Source organism: Apus apus, chromosome 6 (assembly GCF_020740795.1).
Source record: "Apus apus isolate bApuApu2 chromosome 6, bApuApu2.pri.cur, whole genome shotgun sequence".
Lineage (NCBI taxonomy): Eukaryota > Metazoa > Chordata > Aves > Apodiformes > Apodidae > Apus > Apus apus.
The window spans coordinates 5,885,816-5,901,917 of record NC_067287.1 but is presented as its reverse complement, the minus strand read 5'-3'; the positions used below and the strand labels follow the sequence as shown (position 1 = coordinate 5,901,917).

General features: G+C 40.9%; 1 protein-coding gene across 1 annotated transcript in view; it reads right to left on the bottom strand.

Annotated features, from left to right (window-relative positions):
* LOC127386305 (von Willebrand factor D and EGF domain-containing protein-like) overlaps positions 1 to 16,102 on the bottom strand; it is a 172,491-nt gene that overhangs the window by 119,370 nt on the left and 37,019 nt on the right. Inside the window, exons 2-4 of the mRNA XM_051623141.1 lie at positions 14,262 to 14,446; positions 4,767 to 4,995; positions 1,924 to 2,156 (exon numbers count right to left, since the gene is read on the bottom strand). Coding sequence (XP_051479101.1) covers positions 1,924 to 2,156; positions 4,767 to 4,995; positions 14,262 to 14,446 — 647 coding nt within the window. The remainder of the gene's footprint in view (positions 1 to 1,923; positions 2,157 to 4,766; positions 4,996 to 14,261; positions 14,447 to 16,102) is intronic.

Sequence of the window (16,102 nt, the reverse complement as noted above, 5' to 3'; positions counted from 1 at the left end):
TGGAGAAGGAGAAAGAGCTGGCGAGGGCTCTTGTTTGGTGGTCTCCTCTCCAATACAGCTTTTATCAGTGGGGATCTGGCCTCCCTTTGAAGCTGCCTAAGAAAAAATTCTCCCACCTGCATCTTTCCTGGGTGGTGTGAAAGACTACAAACTGCCTCTCTGCAGTGGAGTTGGGTCCTCAGGGTCTGACTCCTCCTTTACTGGCATCACCTTTCCTTTGAGGTAGTCCTAAAAACACTTAGTAAATTGCTTCAGATTTACACCATTAGCAGGGTCTCCTTTGCTGGAGACATTCAAAACCCGCCTGGACACGTTCCTGTGTGATGTGCTCTGGGTGATCCTGCTCTGGCAGGAGGTTGGACTGGATGATCTTTCAAGGTCCCTTCCAACCCCTGAGATTCTGTGATTCTGTGGAGAGGGGAGTCTGCCCCTTTGTGACTCTTACTAGACACCCAGAGCGGGATGGCAAATGCGGTGAAATGATTTTTGAAGCCTTTATTAGGTAAAACTGAATTCCCAGTTACAGCTGAGGCTTCATTGCTTGGTTTTCACCAGTGATGATTTACGGATAATTATAATTAGGCAAATAGGCCATGAAGACCTTAAAAAAAAAAATCTAGACGAGAACATTTTAGTTTCACTATACCCACTAAATTAAACACCTAGTTTCAGCAGAGGACAAAGAAGGGCTTACTCTAAACTTAATATAATTAAAATGGTCTTGTAAAGATTTGGTGATGCTACTGGTTAACAGGACTATATTTTCTCTGAAACCCTCAGGATTGTTAAAACTAGATTTCAAGTGATTGCAAGTGAAAATATTTTTATGAAAATATCTCTTTGTAGCCCAAACTTCTTAAACTGGCAGAATTGTCTGCCTCATGTTACAATAGAAGTGAGAACAACAGTCAGATTCTGAACTCAGGAGGCATAAATAGAAGGAGAAATGAGAGAGAACTATCTCAGTTGTGCTGCTGTTCTAAATGACTCATCCTTTCAAGAACTGGAAAAAACTTCTTCACATTTCTTATGTATCTTAAATATCTCAAAGAAGAGCTGCAAAATGCCAAGACTATTTCCAACCTACTTTTAACACCAGTCCATTATCCCTGCTTATTCTTTCAGTTTGTTGTAGCATCACTAATGGCTCTCTGGCGATAAAAGTTATGAACCTAATTTAAATTTAAAAGTCTTGTTTCTGTACCATGAAAGGCCATGAATTTGTACACAAGTCAATTTTTTTTTTTTTCACATCTTGTGTTGGCTTCTGTTTTGTTGTTGTTGTTGGAACTGGAGCTAGAACTGTGTTGCTATGTAAGCCATCAAGTATACTTCTTAAAGATTGCTTTTTAATGAACTCAATCTTTCAGTATGTTATTGAACCAAGAATTTGGAATCAGAGAGGCAGAACACCATGAAAAAGACCATAAAATAAACCTCCCTCTATTTTAAAAGGTGCTGTTTTCTTTTCTAGTGAAAAGATGCGATTGTGTCTCTGGTCCATGAGTATAAAAATCACCAAGTGCCTATAGCTGAGCCTGCCTCTACTGCAAATTCTTGCTGCTGCAAGATACAAAAAGTACTAAGCAAAAATGAGCTCAGGCTCATGTACCTACTACTACTCCCTACTTCGTGGCATTCAAGCTGTAATGTAAGTGCAAATATTCAGGTTGCCCTTAGAAAACAGGGAAATGGGTAGTTTCTGTGAACTCACTGCTGTTCAGAGAAATGCTACAGATCCTGAATCTGATAAATGCCATTTAATAATCCTGTTGCAAAACAGTTTCAGTAGGTTTTTACTGCAGTAGTTGTGAGTATAACGAGCGAGGAGCAGCACCACTAAAAACACAACAAAGACCGAAGGAAAGGATCTAATCTCCAAGAGTGTTGGACCATTTCTGGCAGAAGGCAGGGCAGCATTACCGTGTCTCCCAGTTTGAGATCTACACCATTCATCTCGATGTAGGAAAATGGCTGCAGGGTCATGTCCTGCTGGATCTGCTCTCTCTGGCCAGGGGTGGACAGGCGTGACCAGACCACGGCAAACTGCAGTGGTGGCTTCATGGAGGGGATGTTGTAGGTGCACTTCAGGTGGACACGACCTTGCACAAGCTCAGGAGTTATCACTGGTTGCAAAGCCAGGCTTGTGAGTTTGTCTGGAAGAGGAAAACAAAAGAAGGATGTAGCACAAAGAGCTATTTTAATATTACGTGGCTTGCACAACATGAAGGTTTCAATACAACTAAACAATTTTATTGTTTATATTAAAAAAACATTTTATATTCTTGTGATTTGAGTATTAACTACACAAACAAGAAAATTTATTTAATATGAAATGCAAAACTTGCTGATTTTGTACTGACTACTTGTTGTAATATTAAACCTGCTTTTTTGTTGTTTGGTGGGTTTTTTTGTTGGGATATTTTTATTTATTTTTTAAATTATTATTTTGCAGTAAGAGAAATGTTATCGAAATGAAGCACTCAGATTAATACAAATTAATTACTCTGGCAGAGGCCATCAGCTTCGCATTCCCCCAAAGCACAGCCTTTTGATCCAAGTTTTGCAGTAAGTACAGAAGAGATATAAGAAATCATCATGTTGCAGAGGTAAACAGACTCTCAGAGTGCACCCATGCTGGGAAGATCCTTTCCAGGCTTTTCTGGCCATATGTAGGTTGAGTCTGCTGTATATAGTCTCCCTTTCCCCTCAGAATATTGCCAGTGCTCTAAAAATACAGCCTGCTTTCTATAAACTTCAACATGTAACGAGGTCTGAAACTTTCCTTCCTCTTAAACTTCACTTTCTAGGAAGTAGAACAAAAAGATGTGTAATACTGTAGGGTGATGTTCTTTCATCTCAGGAGACCTGGGCTCAAATGTAACATGAAGAAGGTTCAGATGCTTTGAAAGGATAAATGAAGTAACTTTTTTGGAGTAGAAAATATTATGGAAGCCCAAAAGAATAAGGTATGAAGCTGTTACAGCAGAATGAAGAACCAATACGTTAACATCTGTCTAGGGGAAATAACAAGAGGTAAGAAAAAGAAACAAGTTACTTAAAATATTAAAAAGGGCCAGCAGTTTATATTCTTTTCTCTTTTGTTTCTAGGGGAAGCTGCCTCAAACCACGACTCACATCATGAATTTCTGCAGGAAATTATTCCAGAAGGACAAAGTTAGGTGATCAGCTCATGGAAAGATGTGAGCAGAATTGCAAGCACCTACTCCATTTTTTCCCAACCATAGCCTTTCTGCCAAGCTGTGAAGTTTTAAATACATTCTGTTTTGCAGCTAAGAAGTGCTGACCAGTGCCCTGTTCCCCAGCTTCCAGTGGAGGGGGCTGGGAGATTGACCCCAGGAAGAAGCTGTGGTGGTGCCAGCTGGACCTGGCTCTGGGGGTGCAGAGGCTCCTGTGGTGCAATGGTCACAGCTGAATTTAAGACTTTGAGTTAACAACTCACAACAAAAATATTTCAGCTTTGGGTATTTTCCATTCCATACGTGATACCGTAAAAACATCTAAAGCAAGAAGTTAAAGACTCAGGAGAGGTGGAGCTCACTGAAATGCCCAGCCAGAAGGACAGCATTGGTAAGAAAAAGGCAGAATTGGTTTGGAATGGATGTGAAGGAATAAACTTTCTTGTATGAAAAATGATGGCAGATTTACGTTACTGAAGAGTTGTGGATCAACAGAAATGACAAAACTAATCACCCAAAAGTTATTGGTAAAACAAACAAGGGGAGTGGGAATATTTTAGTTTAAAAAGCTGAGTTGAAACTGGAAAATTACTGTATTCAGCTTAAGAAGTAATTTCTGAGAGAGAATTGTGGAAATGAAAGAGCAGCTTCATTTATTTTAACGGATATTTTTTATTTCAAATAGGGAATGAATCTCATCTTCTTTGAGATTTTTTTCCCTCCCTTTTCTTCATGTGGATGTGTTAAAATATTGATAAAGACAAGAAAACAGGTATCTCTCTCTTTAAAATTTGTTTAAGCTTGAATTTTGCCTGACTGAAAGGTGATAACCCTGGCTTCTCAGTGTGCCATGTGTCTGTCCAAAAATGCTGAAAGGGAAGTGTAAAGGTGATTTTTTTCCTTTTGAGAGAGAACTGTCTTTTCTGACCAAATCTATATGCACCTGAACATGCTCTGAAGTTCAGAAGGTTTAACTGAGGGAGCAATTGCTTTCTGCTACTGCTTTGTTTCCTAGCTACCGAGCAGAGCTTAGATCTCTTCTAGTGGGCTGAGAATTATTTCTGACGAGAGTAATTATATAAATGTCGTGAAAAAGATCTTATCAGCTTGGAGTTGTTGTTTTGTGGGTTTTTTTTTCCTTTCAGTGTTTCGGAATGATCTTTTTTTTTGAGGGGGGATACTGGATTATTGAAGATAAGAACAGACCTTAGACACAGTATCCTGGATACAGTGCCTCAACAAAGCCGAGATGCCTCCTCTCACTCGCTGTACAACTTCGAGCCAAAGTGGAGCCAAAGACAGTTGGAAAGGTTACATGTGAACTGTAACCAAGCGAAGAACACCTCAGTAATACACCCCAGATTACATTTTGCACTGGAATAACAGCTATTCCTCAGGAGCACCTTGGACCGGCGCTGATTTATTTTCTACACGGTCTGTATCTCACTGGAAGCAATGCTTGACTCGCAAGGTCACCGAGATGTGCACTGCAGTACCAGGACCCTTGAACATGCAGCCAGGGAGGCATATACAAGCCTTACTGATAAATACTTGACTGACCCTCACCTTCAGCACAGTAGCCCATGCAACCTTGAGTAGGCTGCAGGAGATACACAAAGAATTCTCCACAGTTCCTGACGGCAATGGGTATCCGAAACAAGCAGCAGTCCCTGGTGCCCCCGAAGAAGACCTGCCAGGTGGCACAGGCTGTCAGCCTCTTGCTCTCACCAGGAACTGGCAGGGATTCAGACTTCAGAGACAGCCACACCGGAGCTTGTGTCCCACATTTATTCATCTGGGGATGCACACAGAAGAAACCATTAACAGCAAATGCAGTAGGATTCTGGCGAATCACTAGCACCCAAGACTCTGAGTGTGGTGAACTTGGGAAGGCAGTGAAAAAGCTGTGTAAGTGGGAATGCAAAGGCTGACAGAGCACGAGGGGCAAGAAAACACTAGCACCAACCTGAAGAACGACATTGCTGTGCTCAGAGCTTCACACACCAGCACTTTCCTCCAAAATGGCTACAGCTTTAGCTGCCACCATCTTGACAGCTCCTGCTCTACCCCTCCAGCACACACTGGACCTGTCTTAAGGGCCTGAGCATTGGCCTCATTCTTGAAGGGAAACATATATCCAGGATATATTTGATTTGATCGGATTCCCTGGCGTTTTGACTGTCAGGTTTCTATCTATTAACAGGTTCCATTAAATCCCTGGATCCCCTGAACACAGAAAATCCCAAAGCAGAAGGCTTTGGCCTTAAGTGGTTTAAGTTACAGCATTCTGAGTCATGGCTGGGAGAAACTGCTCCAGGTTTACCTTTCCCAACTTGCAGACGGATGTTCAAGCATCTCAGATGTGAATTGCCCTCTGTATCTGCCAGTCTCTTTCCGCTGACTAAAGGGACATGATTATACAAAGCTGTCTTTAATTTAAGCACCTCAATGATGAGATTAAGCATAATCTGAGCCTCATAAAATACATGCAGCCAATTACAATGGCAAGGTATTATTCTGCACTGTTGCTTATCATTTGCCAATATGCAAAACATACAGGTATTAGAGCTAAGGTTTGAAAATTATTACTAAATAATGACAATAATTTACTCTCAGATACCAGCTGTGTTCCCCAGAGCATGACTGCTGCCTTTGCTTTGCCTTTCTTCAGCCAGAGATACTGAACTACCTCTAATAGTCCAGTTCAGGGGATGCTCTTCCTCCTGTTGTGAATATTTTTACTCTATTATCACATTGAAAAAAACCCCAACACACCATTTTTCCCCAGGTTTGCTGTGTAACTACTTAAGATCAAAACTTGTTTTGTGACAGCAGGGGAAGCAGTGGGAGTCAAAGGATAAATTTATTAAGTCACAAGCCAGTGCCCTCCTGTAGTGTGAATTTTACCTGGGAGCTACACAAACCAAAAATCAGGAATGGAGGCTGCAAACTTAAGTGACAAAAGGGATTTGAAGGAAATAGAGTGCATGGCATGGTCTGATTTCCATTTGGAGTTAGTTGTTGTCAGGCTACTGAAAACAAGGATTCTGGGGAGACATGATTAAAATGGTCAAAAGTCTGTTTTTCTCCCAGGAACGTGGCAGTGGCTGAGCAGAGGGGCTGACCCTGCCCTCTCCTCTGGGTGCCCATGTCCCTGGTGTTCATAAGGATGGCACTGCAGGTCCCAGGAAAGGAACAGTGTGCTGGCTGGCTGCTAGTGGAGGAGAGGAGATCAGCATGAAAAGCTTTTACATGGAATTTTAGATTAATCCCTTCCTTTGTTCTGTTTATTTACAGCTGTAAGGGATGCTGGTGTTTTCTGTGCAGATGTTGGTGATTTCTTGTATCCTGGTGAACTTCTGCCCTAGAGAGTGAGAACTGATGTGAAGTAGTGTGTTTCCAAAGCATGTTTATGACACAGAAGAGCCTGTGATGAAGAGATGTTCTGTTTGCAGAGGAAGAAGAATGGGTGCAGAGAGAAGGACAGTGTCTGGAGCTCCACGGTTTCTGCTTCAGGCTCATGTATCTTCTTGATGAGACGCTTGCACCTTGAGTGTCCTCTTACTCCAGGTAACTGCTGACTTCAGTTTCTCTGCATGTGTGAGTAAAGATTGCTGGACTGATTGGTTATTTGTCAAATGACATTAAAATGTAGGTATTTGTGAGTGTAACTCACTGGTGTTTTGAGCCTCCCAAGCTGGGAAGAAGTAGAATAAGGGGCTAAGAGCAGACAAGATGAATTGGTGCTGGAACTCAGTGGGGGTGTGCAAGCTCTCAGAAAGCCTTGTAGTAAATGTTTTGGGGAGGAGACACATGCAGGTGATCTGCTGCAGAGCTGACCCCATGGCTGGCACCAGTGCTCAGGAGGAGGGAAGCATTCCTGGTGCTACCAACACCTGCTGAAAAGGGTTGGTTTTAGTCATTAGGAAGGAATTCTTCACTGTGAGGGTGGTGAGACACTGGCCCAGATTGCCCAGCGAAGCTGTAGATGCCCCATCCCTGGAAGTGTTGAAGGCCAGGTTGGATGGGGATTGGAGCAACCTAGTCTAGTGGGAGGTGTCTCTGCCTGTGCAGGGGGGTTGGCTCTAGATGATCTTTAAGGTCCTTTCCAACCCAAACCATGCTATGAGACCCTGACATTTCAGTTGCTGAAAAGTGACCTTTGCTTTGAGTCAGCTTGATCTCCTGCAAATACCCGGATCTCAAGAAACATTTGCACCCATGGCTGAAGAAGCTGAAAAAATACTTTAACAATTTCCTGTAGAAGACCTTTTCTTGCTCAAAATGAGCTGTTGTATTAATTTGCTTCTGCCATTATTAGTGTAACTGGCCCCAACACATCAGTGTTATCCATTGGGAGCATAGCCACTGGACTGCTCGTGGCCAGGAATGTGTGGTGCCTCAGTTTCCCTGACTGCTGCCTGACCTTGGGCAAATCACTCTGCATGTTTTGCTTTCTTATCTCTAAACCAGAGGCAGCTGAGATGGTAACAGTACTTCCCTGCCTTGCAGCAGTGCTGAAAAGATAAATTTGCTAATGAGACACTCATCTATCTGCTGTGCTATGGGCCATGGAGATAAATAGACAGATGGAAGTGCTTTCTGGCTGTGAAATAAGACCAAATGCGATCAGTACGTAATAGTGGCTCTGGATCCTCTGTGAGCACATGGAGGGAAAAAAAAAAAACACTTAAATAAGAGGGCAGTGATTTTCTCCCTCTTCACATTTATCCTCACAAGTCTGTGAGCCTTGTCACCGCGGGAGCAAGCAGGGCTTAGTCCCCCTGCTGGCAGGCACTGGCATTGTGGGGTTGTCTGATAACCCCCTGTCGGCTGCAGCACCTCACGCTTGTTCTGGCACTGAAACCATCTGAGTGAAACGCTTTATTACGCCATGTGCACAAATTGCAAGCAATAATGAACCCTCCTGACTTTGCACCCAGGAAAACTCAGACTGAGAAAGCAAGTTACTGTAACAAGCTATCATACAGCATTACAGGCTGGCCAAGGAAGAATTTTGGTGTAAATCAAGCATTTCTGTTTTCCTGTTGGTATAAATCAAGTATTTCTGTTTTCCTGGCAGCTTTATGACAGACATGCATTTATTTTCTGCTTTGAGCTACATGTCTTCCCTCTGAGTCAGGCAAGTTGCCCCATGCTAGCCAAAAGGATTTGCTGTGTGAGGCCCCTGTGAACTAGAAAGCTGACCTGGGAAGGGAAGGACAAACGTATTCATGTATTCAACCAACAGGACAGATAGGAACAGAAAACAAGCAAGCAAACAAACTTAACAAAACCAGAGAAAAAAAATACTCTATTAAAAAACATCTTTCAGACTCCAAATACACAACAGGAAAAAAACATCAGCTAAAGTGGCAACCACAGTGGAAAATACGTGTATGCCCATGGTCTGTGCATTTATTCCTGACTATATTGGTAGGATGAATGAGAAATAGTCTCTCCCTACAGGTCCTGTCTCCCTTAGATGTCTTTAAGCAGTGTCCTGGATGGTGAGCTGCAGTGGGCATCTGATTAACGCTCCATAGAAGAGATCATAGGCACTTGGGTGCTTCAGATGTCATGTTTGCTTGGACTTGCAACTGGCCAATGTAAAGGCAAGGTAGTGAACTGTATTGTTATACACCCTAAATTCAGATCATTCAGACCATGGCACAGGTTGCCCAGGGAAGTTGTGGAAGCCCCATCCCTGGAAGTGTCCAAAGCCAGGCTGAATGGGACTTGGAGCAACCTGGTTTGGTGGGAGGTGTCTCTGCCCATGCAGGGGGTTGGAACTGGATGATCTTTAAGGTCCTTTCCAACCTAAACCATTCTGTGAGTCTATCATTCTATGATCTTCATTAGATATTCAGTGACACAGCTTGCACAAAGAAGAAATTATCCAACACAAAAAGGAGTTTTTAGGCTGTTGCTCAGCATCCTTCCATGCTTTATCCAATAATAATTAAGTGGTGCAAAGCATTTTATAAACTTTACCTAATTAATCTTCGCAACACCTCTACGTGGCAGGTAAGCATTCTTAAGTATTTTTGATTCATAATAAGGCACCAGCTAATTGTTAAATAATTCAGTTCAGAAAACGTAAATCAGAAAAAATTAAATTTGTTCTCCCTTCACCAAAACACTGGGACAAGCCATGATTGTTTAATCCAATGATGTCTCCTTCCATTTAGTTGGGGTTTGGAGAATCAACTAGTGTGATTGATTGAACACTCTAAGGTTCTTTATAATTGCACAAAGAAATCAAGCTTGATTGTTCTTGTCACTTGGGTATTGCACTGAAATTATGCTGTTAAAAATAAGTAGCACCATATGTGAGGAATGCATTGTTTTAGTGAGATGGAGATGGAAGACTTTGGTATATTGTTGGTTGGCACTTAAAGCATTGTGATTTTGCATCTGTTATCCACCCAAAACTTTACTTTGCCTTAGTTTTTTTAAATTTCTTTGTATAAAGTTAAAGTAAATAAGATTTATTTTTTTTTATGTCAATCTGGAGCTGAACTCCACAGAAATCCATTTACGTCAGGAATATCTGTAGTAGCAATTAAACCAGTGCCTATCTTGTGTTTCTTTTAAGTATATGCTTCAGAACAATAGAGGCTGTAATTGTGATTTCTACAGAAGGCTTTTTGTATGCCTGCAAAACAAGAAAAACTAAACCTCTTCATACCTACCATTATGATCTTGAGTATTCGTGTATATATGCGAGGAAAAGATTTACAGAGGAAAACATGAAATAATAGCTTGAAAGTGTCACTTGCTTTTAAGTTTGGAAAGCAATTGCAAATCAAAGTAGGATTGAATTGAGAGCAAAATAAAAAATTGAAGCAAAATAAAAAATTAGGAGTGTGCAGTTGGGCTATTGTATTTTGATAGTGGGTATAAAATGTTCTACAACAGGTTAAGTAGAGGAGGTGATTAAACTGAGCATGGGAAAAAGTAAATCATCTTCTCCAGGGGCTACAATATTAAGCATCATAGGCAGGTCAGTTTTGACATGCTTTAGCATGACCTCGTTTTATACACCAAAGATTAGCATCTAAGCCTATGTTTAAGCCTAGAATATATATATATATACACAAGTACATTTATATTGATAAAAATGCAACTGTTTAGAAAAAAAATGAGCCCTGACTGCATAATGTGTCCTTCTTTTGCCACATTTACATAGAAATTTGGAGATGGTTTTGCTCATTTAGAGGATGAAATTTCTGAAGGATACTGGAAGTTATCTTGATATACTGTCACGGGCTGGAATTATTGCTGGGCATTTCCAAAAGAGTGTCATATCTGTAATTAACCTTGCTGCAGGATTCTGGATGCTAAAAAATAACAGCCACTGGACTGGCTCCTGGGAGAGAAACTGCTTTAATGTCTCTTACAACCCATGGTTTAATCCAGAAGCCCCTGAACCAGGGGTTTCTGGAGATGGGTTGTGTGCAAGGCTGAAACTGGACAACCATAACTGCTCAACCATACATCTAGGACATTTGTGTCGGTGGGTATTGTGAGAGGTCTGCTGGCTGGTGCTCTGAGAGAAGTTCTGGAAACCAGGAAGACCAGTGTCTCACCTCGGCAGTGGGTGTGCAGTGATTTCTCTGGTCAGTGCCATAACATCTGTCTTAATCTCACCACTCAAGGAATATGGTATCACAAATCCTCTGCTTCAGAGGACAAGTGGTGGATAGTGGCAGTTGTTCTAGTTGTGGTTCTGGTTTTAATGCCTTTATTCCTAGCTTATCATCTGCTGTTGGCAACTGACTCCTCAGAGCTGGAAATATTAGCACTGCTTTGAGAAGTAATGAATTCAACCCATGCATGTGGTTATCATGAGCATTAATGCTAGCTCCAGAACCAATTACTATTTGCATAATCAAATTCTTAATTGATGGTTTTCCTTAAGGTTGGAGAGTAGAATCTATGCTTTTTCATCCTCATGTAACTGAGGGGAAGAAGTGGGTTTCCAGCCATATCTCTGGCTTCACCATGAGCTGTGAGCCTGTGGGATTTGGGTTTGCAGCGTGGCTGGCAGCCTCCACTGCTCCTCTGGAACACACAGGCTGATCTTCTGTCTGACTGTAGAGAAGATCTGCAAGAACATGAGCAGGCTGTGTTCTCTCTCATTTCTTTTAGTATTCGTTCCTTTCCCAGGGCTCACCCATATGCACGGGTACAGATGTATGTGTGCACCTTGTATGATTATAACTCAGGAGTCTGAAATGAAATAAGGGTTATTTCTTTAACCAATGTGGGTTTTTTCTATATTGACTCAAATACTTCTCTGTATTTTTAATGTATTTTCTGTTGGGCTTTAGTTTTTATTGCACTTTTCTTCTTCCTTTGAAGGTCATTTCGCTACTAGGTCTGGCCATGTCTGTGCGTTGTTTCTTGCTCAGTACGGTGTCTTAATCTTAGTAAAGCTTCCCTATGCTTCCTTCCTTGTGTGTTTTTGCCTTTCAAAGTGAATTTGGCAGTTCTTGAAGAACAAACTATTGTTTGTGATCTGTAGGCAGAAGCCTCAATACCTTGGAATAAAAAAATTTGCAAGTTTGTGTTGTGTTTCTGCTCAGGTTTGTTGTTGTTAGATGGGGAAGTGGCCATGGCTGAGAGTGCACGTCCAGGACCCAGTAATTGCTGGTCCTCCTTTGAGAACACAGAGGGAGAGGTGAGGAAGAAATAGAGGGAGGAAGCTCAGGATCATTCTTTACCCCCCAGAGAAATTCAGCAGGCAATGCCTAGATTGGAAAGCTGTTTCAATCAAAAGTATTTTGCCTCTGGAGGAATAAGTTTATGAAGAGCAGTTGGATTGAAGGAACGGAGAACACAGGGATACAATGAATATTTTCACTCTTTTTGACATAAAAGCTTTTGGGCTTTTGTTTTCCCTTTTTTCGCCTTTGCTATTCACTTGGGTTTTTTGTTTTGTTGTGGGTTGCTTTTTTAATTAGTGAACGAGGTGGCTTCTTATTACTTGTTACTCATTGTAAAAGTTGCTGTGCCTCTTAGCTGTGACATAGTTGTAGACTGAGACTCTCACAACTTCTGTATGTGACTTGGTTCTGCTCTCTGTTGAATATAATACCTTCTGTAGTTATGAAACAATATTCAGACAGGACCACATTTTTATGGTGGAGGGTTTTTTTGTTTGTTTGTTTGTTTTTTGTTTGTTTGTTTGTTTTTAATGTGGCAAGATTCAGAATACAGGCTTTGAGATTGTGTCTGAAGGACTCAGCCACCCCTGCCCAGGCACTGCAGCTGGTTCTGGGCACTCATCTCCCTCCTGCCCATCCAGCTGGTGTGGTTTGTCCTGCCCCAATTCTCTCCTGGGCTGGGCAGCACCTCTAAACCTCCATTGTGGTTTAAATCCCTTTTGAGCTCAATTGGGTGAAAAGAATCCCTGCCTATGATTACTTCGAATTCAGAATTTGATCTTATCTATTGACAAGCAGCTAATTGCAACTGGCAATGGATATCAACAGGCATATATTTTACAAGGGGCTGGAGCAGTGTATTTTTAACTCTCCAGCTGTATTGTTGGACTTTATTTGGTCTCTTATTTTCTGTCTCTTCAGGATTTTGTCTTTGACTTCTTTAATTAAAATAAGCTCACTCCAGCCAGGCTGGAATGTCCAATAATAATTGCTTATTAGGGGGTGGAAGCTGTGCAGTTATTAAATTATTTTGTTCCAGAGGTTTTGCTGAAATTAAATGGAGAACCAAATTAAACAATGATTTAATTAAGCGGAAGAGAGAGAATGTAGAGACAGATTTAGAAGGTGAAGATCTAAAAGAAATGTATTCTTCTGGTTGTGACATCCAACAGTTGTAATCCTCCATCAGCACAGCAAAGAGGAGATTTACTGTCATTCAGAGGATAATGCAGAAACCAACAGCAAGAATTATGTTACAAGATAAGAAACTAAACTAATGAATATGGCTCTACAAACCTGAATAAAAAAGTCCAGGGAGGAGATGAAAAGAAACAAAGGATGTATTGTTGGAAAGAACTCTGACACAACCTAGCATTACTACACACTCAAAATTGCTGAGATACACTGACAAATTAAATAATTTTTTAGAATCTATGTACACTTGCAGATCAACTTAAAAAAATTAAATTCATATTGCATTGGGATATTCAAGGCTAACCTGCCTTGAAATGTGTATTTCAATAATAATCATGCCAATTTATTCACAGTAATGAGATTTATGGTTTGTTTATGCAGAGAATTAGAAATCCCACAAAAGTAACATTTATCTCTTAACCTTTCATTTAACATTAGATCATTAAGATATACTTCTATTTTGACAACTTCACAGGTTCATTTTGAGTGGATATGTTTGCTAATTTCAAGAAGGTGCTCAAGCTAGGGTAGCATCACCTAATATTAAACTTCTGGCACTCTATATTGAATATTTAATCTTTAACATAATCTATGGTAATTAGTTTCTTGTTTCCTGAATAATTTTGTTGAACAGTGTGTTTGAAATTATTCTAACCTCCTGCAGGTTATTATCCTGGGCTGTTTGAGATGGCAACAACTTAATTTGGGTCTCCAGTTTCTCCGACAGCAATGATTACAAGTTAAAAGTTACTGTTATTGAACAGGCAACCAGGTAATTATTGCTTTGTCTTTTTTTTTTAAAAAAAAAACAGTAGTCTTATGTGTTGGAGATTTTTTTGTCTAGGAAGCAGTTAGCATACTTATGAAGCTAAATAATACAAAAAACTGTAATAGTGGAAAATGTAACTTTTCCTTCTGTATCACTATTAATTGTGTTAATTCTTCTTTTGGGTTTGGTGTTGTGGTTTGTTTTTTTCTTCATGCTAAGGACATATTCCTAAATGACAATAGATTATGTGGGGAAAGAGTCAGGTTCCAGAATCCACTCTTAAAGCAACAGAAGTGCTTGAAAAAATATCTCCTTCCCACTCCCCATGGCAGCCTGCGGGTGACGAGAGGTGGAGAGGTGGGAAGGAAAACTGCGTCAAAGGACTTATCCAAGTTCACCAGGGTGTAGTGCTTAAATTGTACTGACTTCGACACATCTGGTGGGCATTTCTGCAGGCTTGTTGTGGATCATGAAGCGGTACCATGCTGGTGGCAGGGAGTGGTCACAAACCAGGTCCTGAGTGGCCGTTCGCTGCAGCTCCAGAGAGTCAAACCTGGTGCTGCGGTTGGGATTGCGGAGGACGCGGTGCCCCTGCGGGGAGCACTCGGGAGCTGGAAAGGGTGAAAAAGGATGATTAAATAAGTTAATTTAAGTTAATTCAGTCGGATACGGTTAATAACCACTTGAAGGAGGGGGCACCTCTTCTTATGTTCAGATTCAGTGAAGGGTTGGGCTGGTTTGCGAGGGAAACAGTGGGAAAAGAGCAAATTTGGAATTAAATAGGTTCAATTGGAAGCCTGGTGACACAAAGATCTTAGTAATACAGATTTTCATCATACCAGAACCAGAAGCCTTAACCCTTTGAATCTCATCTCAGTCTAATTCCAGGGATTAACATCAGAATTGCTTCTCCTCAGAAATCAAGTAACATTTTGAGGTTCCAAACCTTGTGATCTTTGAAAATACATTATTTTTATTTCAGTTTTACTGTATGCATGAGCCCTTTTAATCACACTGTAAACTGATGCTGAAGTATAAAGTGCATTTCACATACTTTTAAATACATATTTTGAACAAGAAATGCTAAAAAGAGAGAAATGGTGAAAAAAACCAACAGCACCATGGGTTTTTAGGACTGAGCTCTAAGCTTGCAAATATTCAAGCCACAGGTCGGACTTGCCTGAGGCGTGTACCCATAAAGCCAAACACAGCAGAGCTCCTGTGCATGCATCACAAAGTTTGAATCAAAATTGCTGCTCCTCAATACATGTTTGTTCACAGGCCTGCCCTGTTTATTTCCATACAACTCTGGTTTGTGTTTCGGTTGTTTTTTACAGAAAATTCAGTAGTTTCTTATCACCTAATGGAATAAAAAGCCTTGTAGTGATTCTTTTAAAAGTTGTTTATTTCCAAAAAGCTGCTCATGTAGAAAAAACCAGCCTTTTCCTGGTTATCTTGGCCATTTCCCTATGAGGCAAAGTCCATTTTTGCTGTGTTAGCACTGCAGAGTGGGTCACAGGTGGAGCAGCTCTGCTTTATGCATCAGCAACAGGAGGCTCAGCTAATTTCTTGCTGCAGTAATCTTTAATTGCTAATGATGATGTAAGAGGCAGGGAGCACATGGCAGGAATTGCACAACCTGGTTTGGGGAACAAGCAAAGCCACCACTTTGCACCCTAAATAGAGCATCTTTATGTGACACCATTGACAGGGAATGAGACCCCTCCCCAAAATATCGTTTCTCAAATGTCACTTTTCAGATTATAACTCTGCTGTAATATTAGGCCAGCAGCACTCTGAAACAGATTTATCTTTTTTATTTTATTGACAAGATACTCAGAAGGTCAAAGTCAATCCTTTTATGGTCCTGTTCTTAAAGATTATTTTTATTGTGCCAAAGGCGAGGCAACGGTGTACAAGACAAATGGGGACAAAATGTAGCATCACGGAGCCTTTATTGCAATTTTCAGGAAACAAAACTGTCAAAGCAATAGTGCAATTCCAATGTAAAATCAGCTGAATTAATACAATTGCCTTTTTAAAGGAAAAAAAAAAAAAAAAGAGTGCCCTAAGCTTTCCTTTTCTGCAAGTAAAAGCCGTTTTACAGAGGAAACTCTTGGAAATGCTGCACCTCTAATTAAGTCTGGGATCCAGTTCCCTCCTCAGATGTCCTTTCTGAGGATTTGGGCCCAGCAGTGGGAACCACATGGAGACTTGACTTTGCCAATTCCCAGCCCAAGGGAATAAGTGACATTTCAGGGACCAGC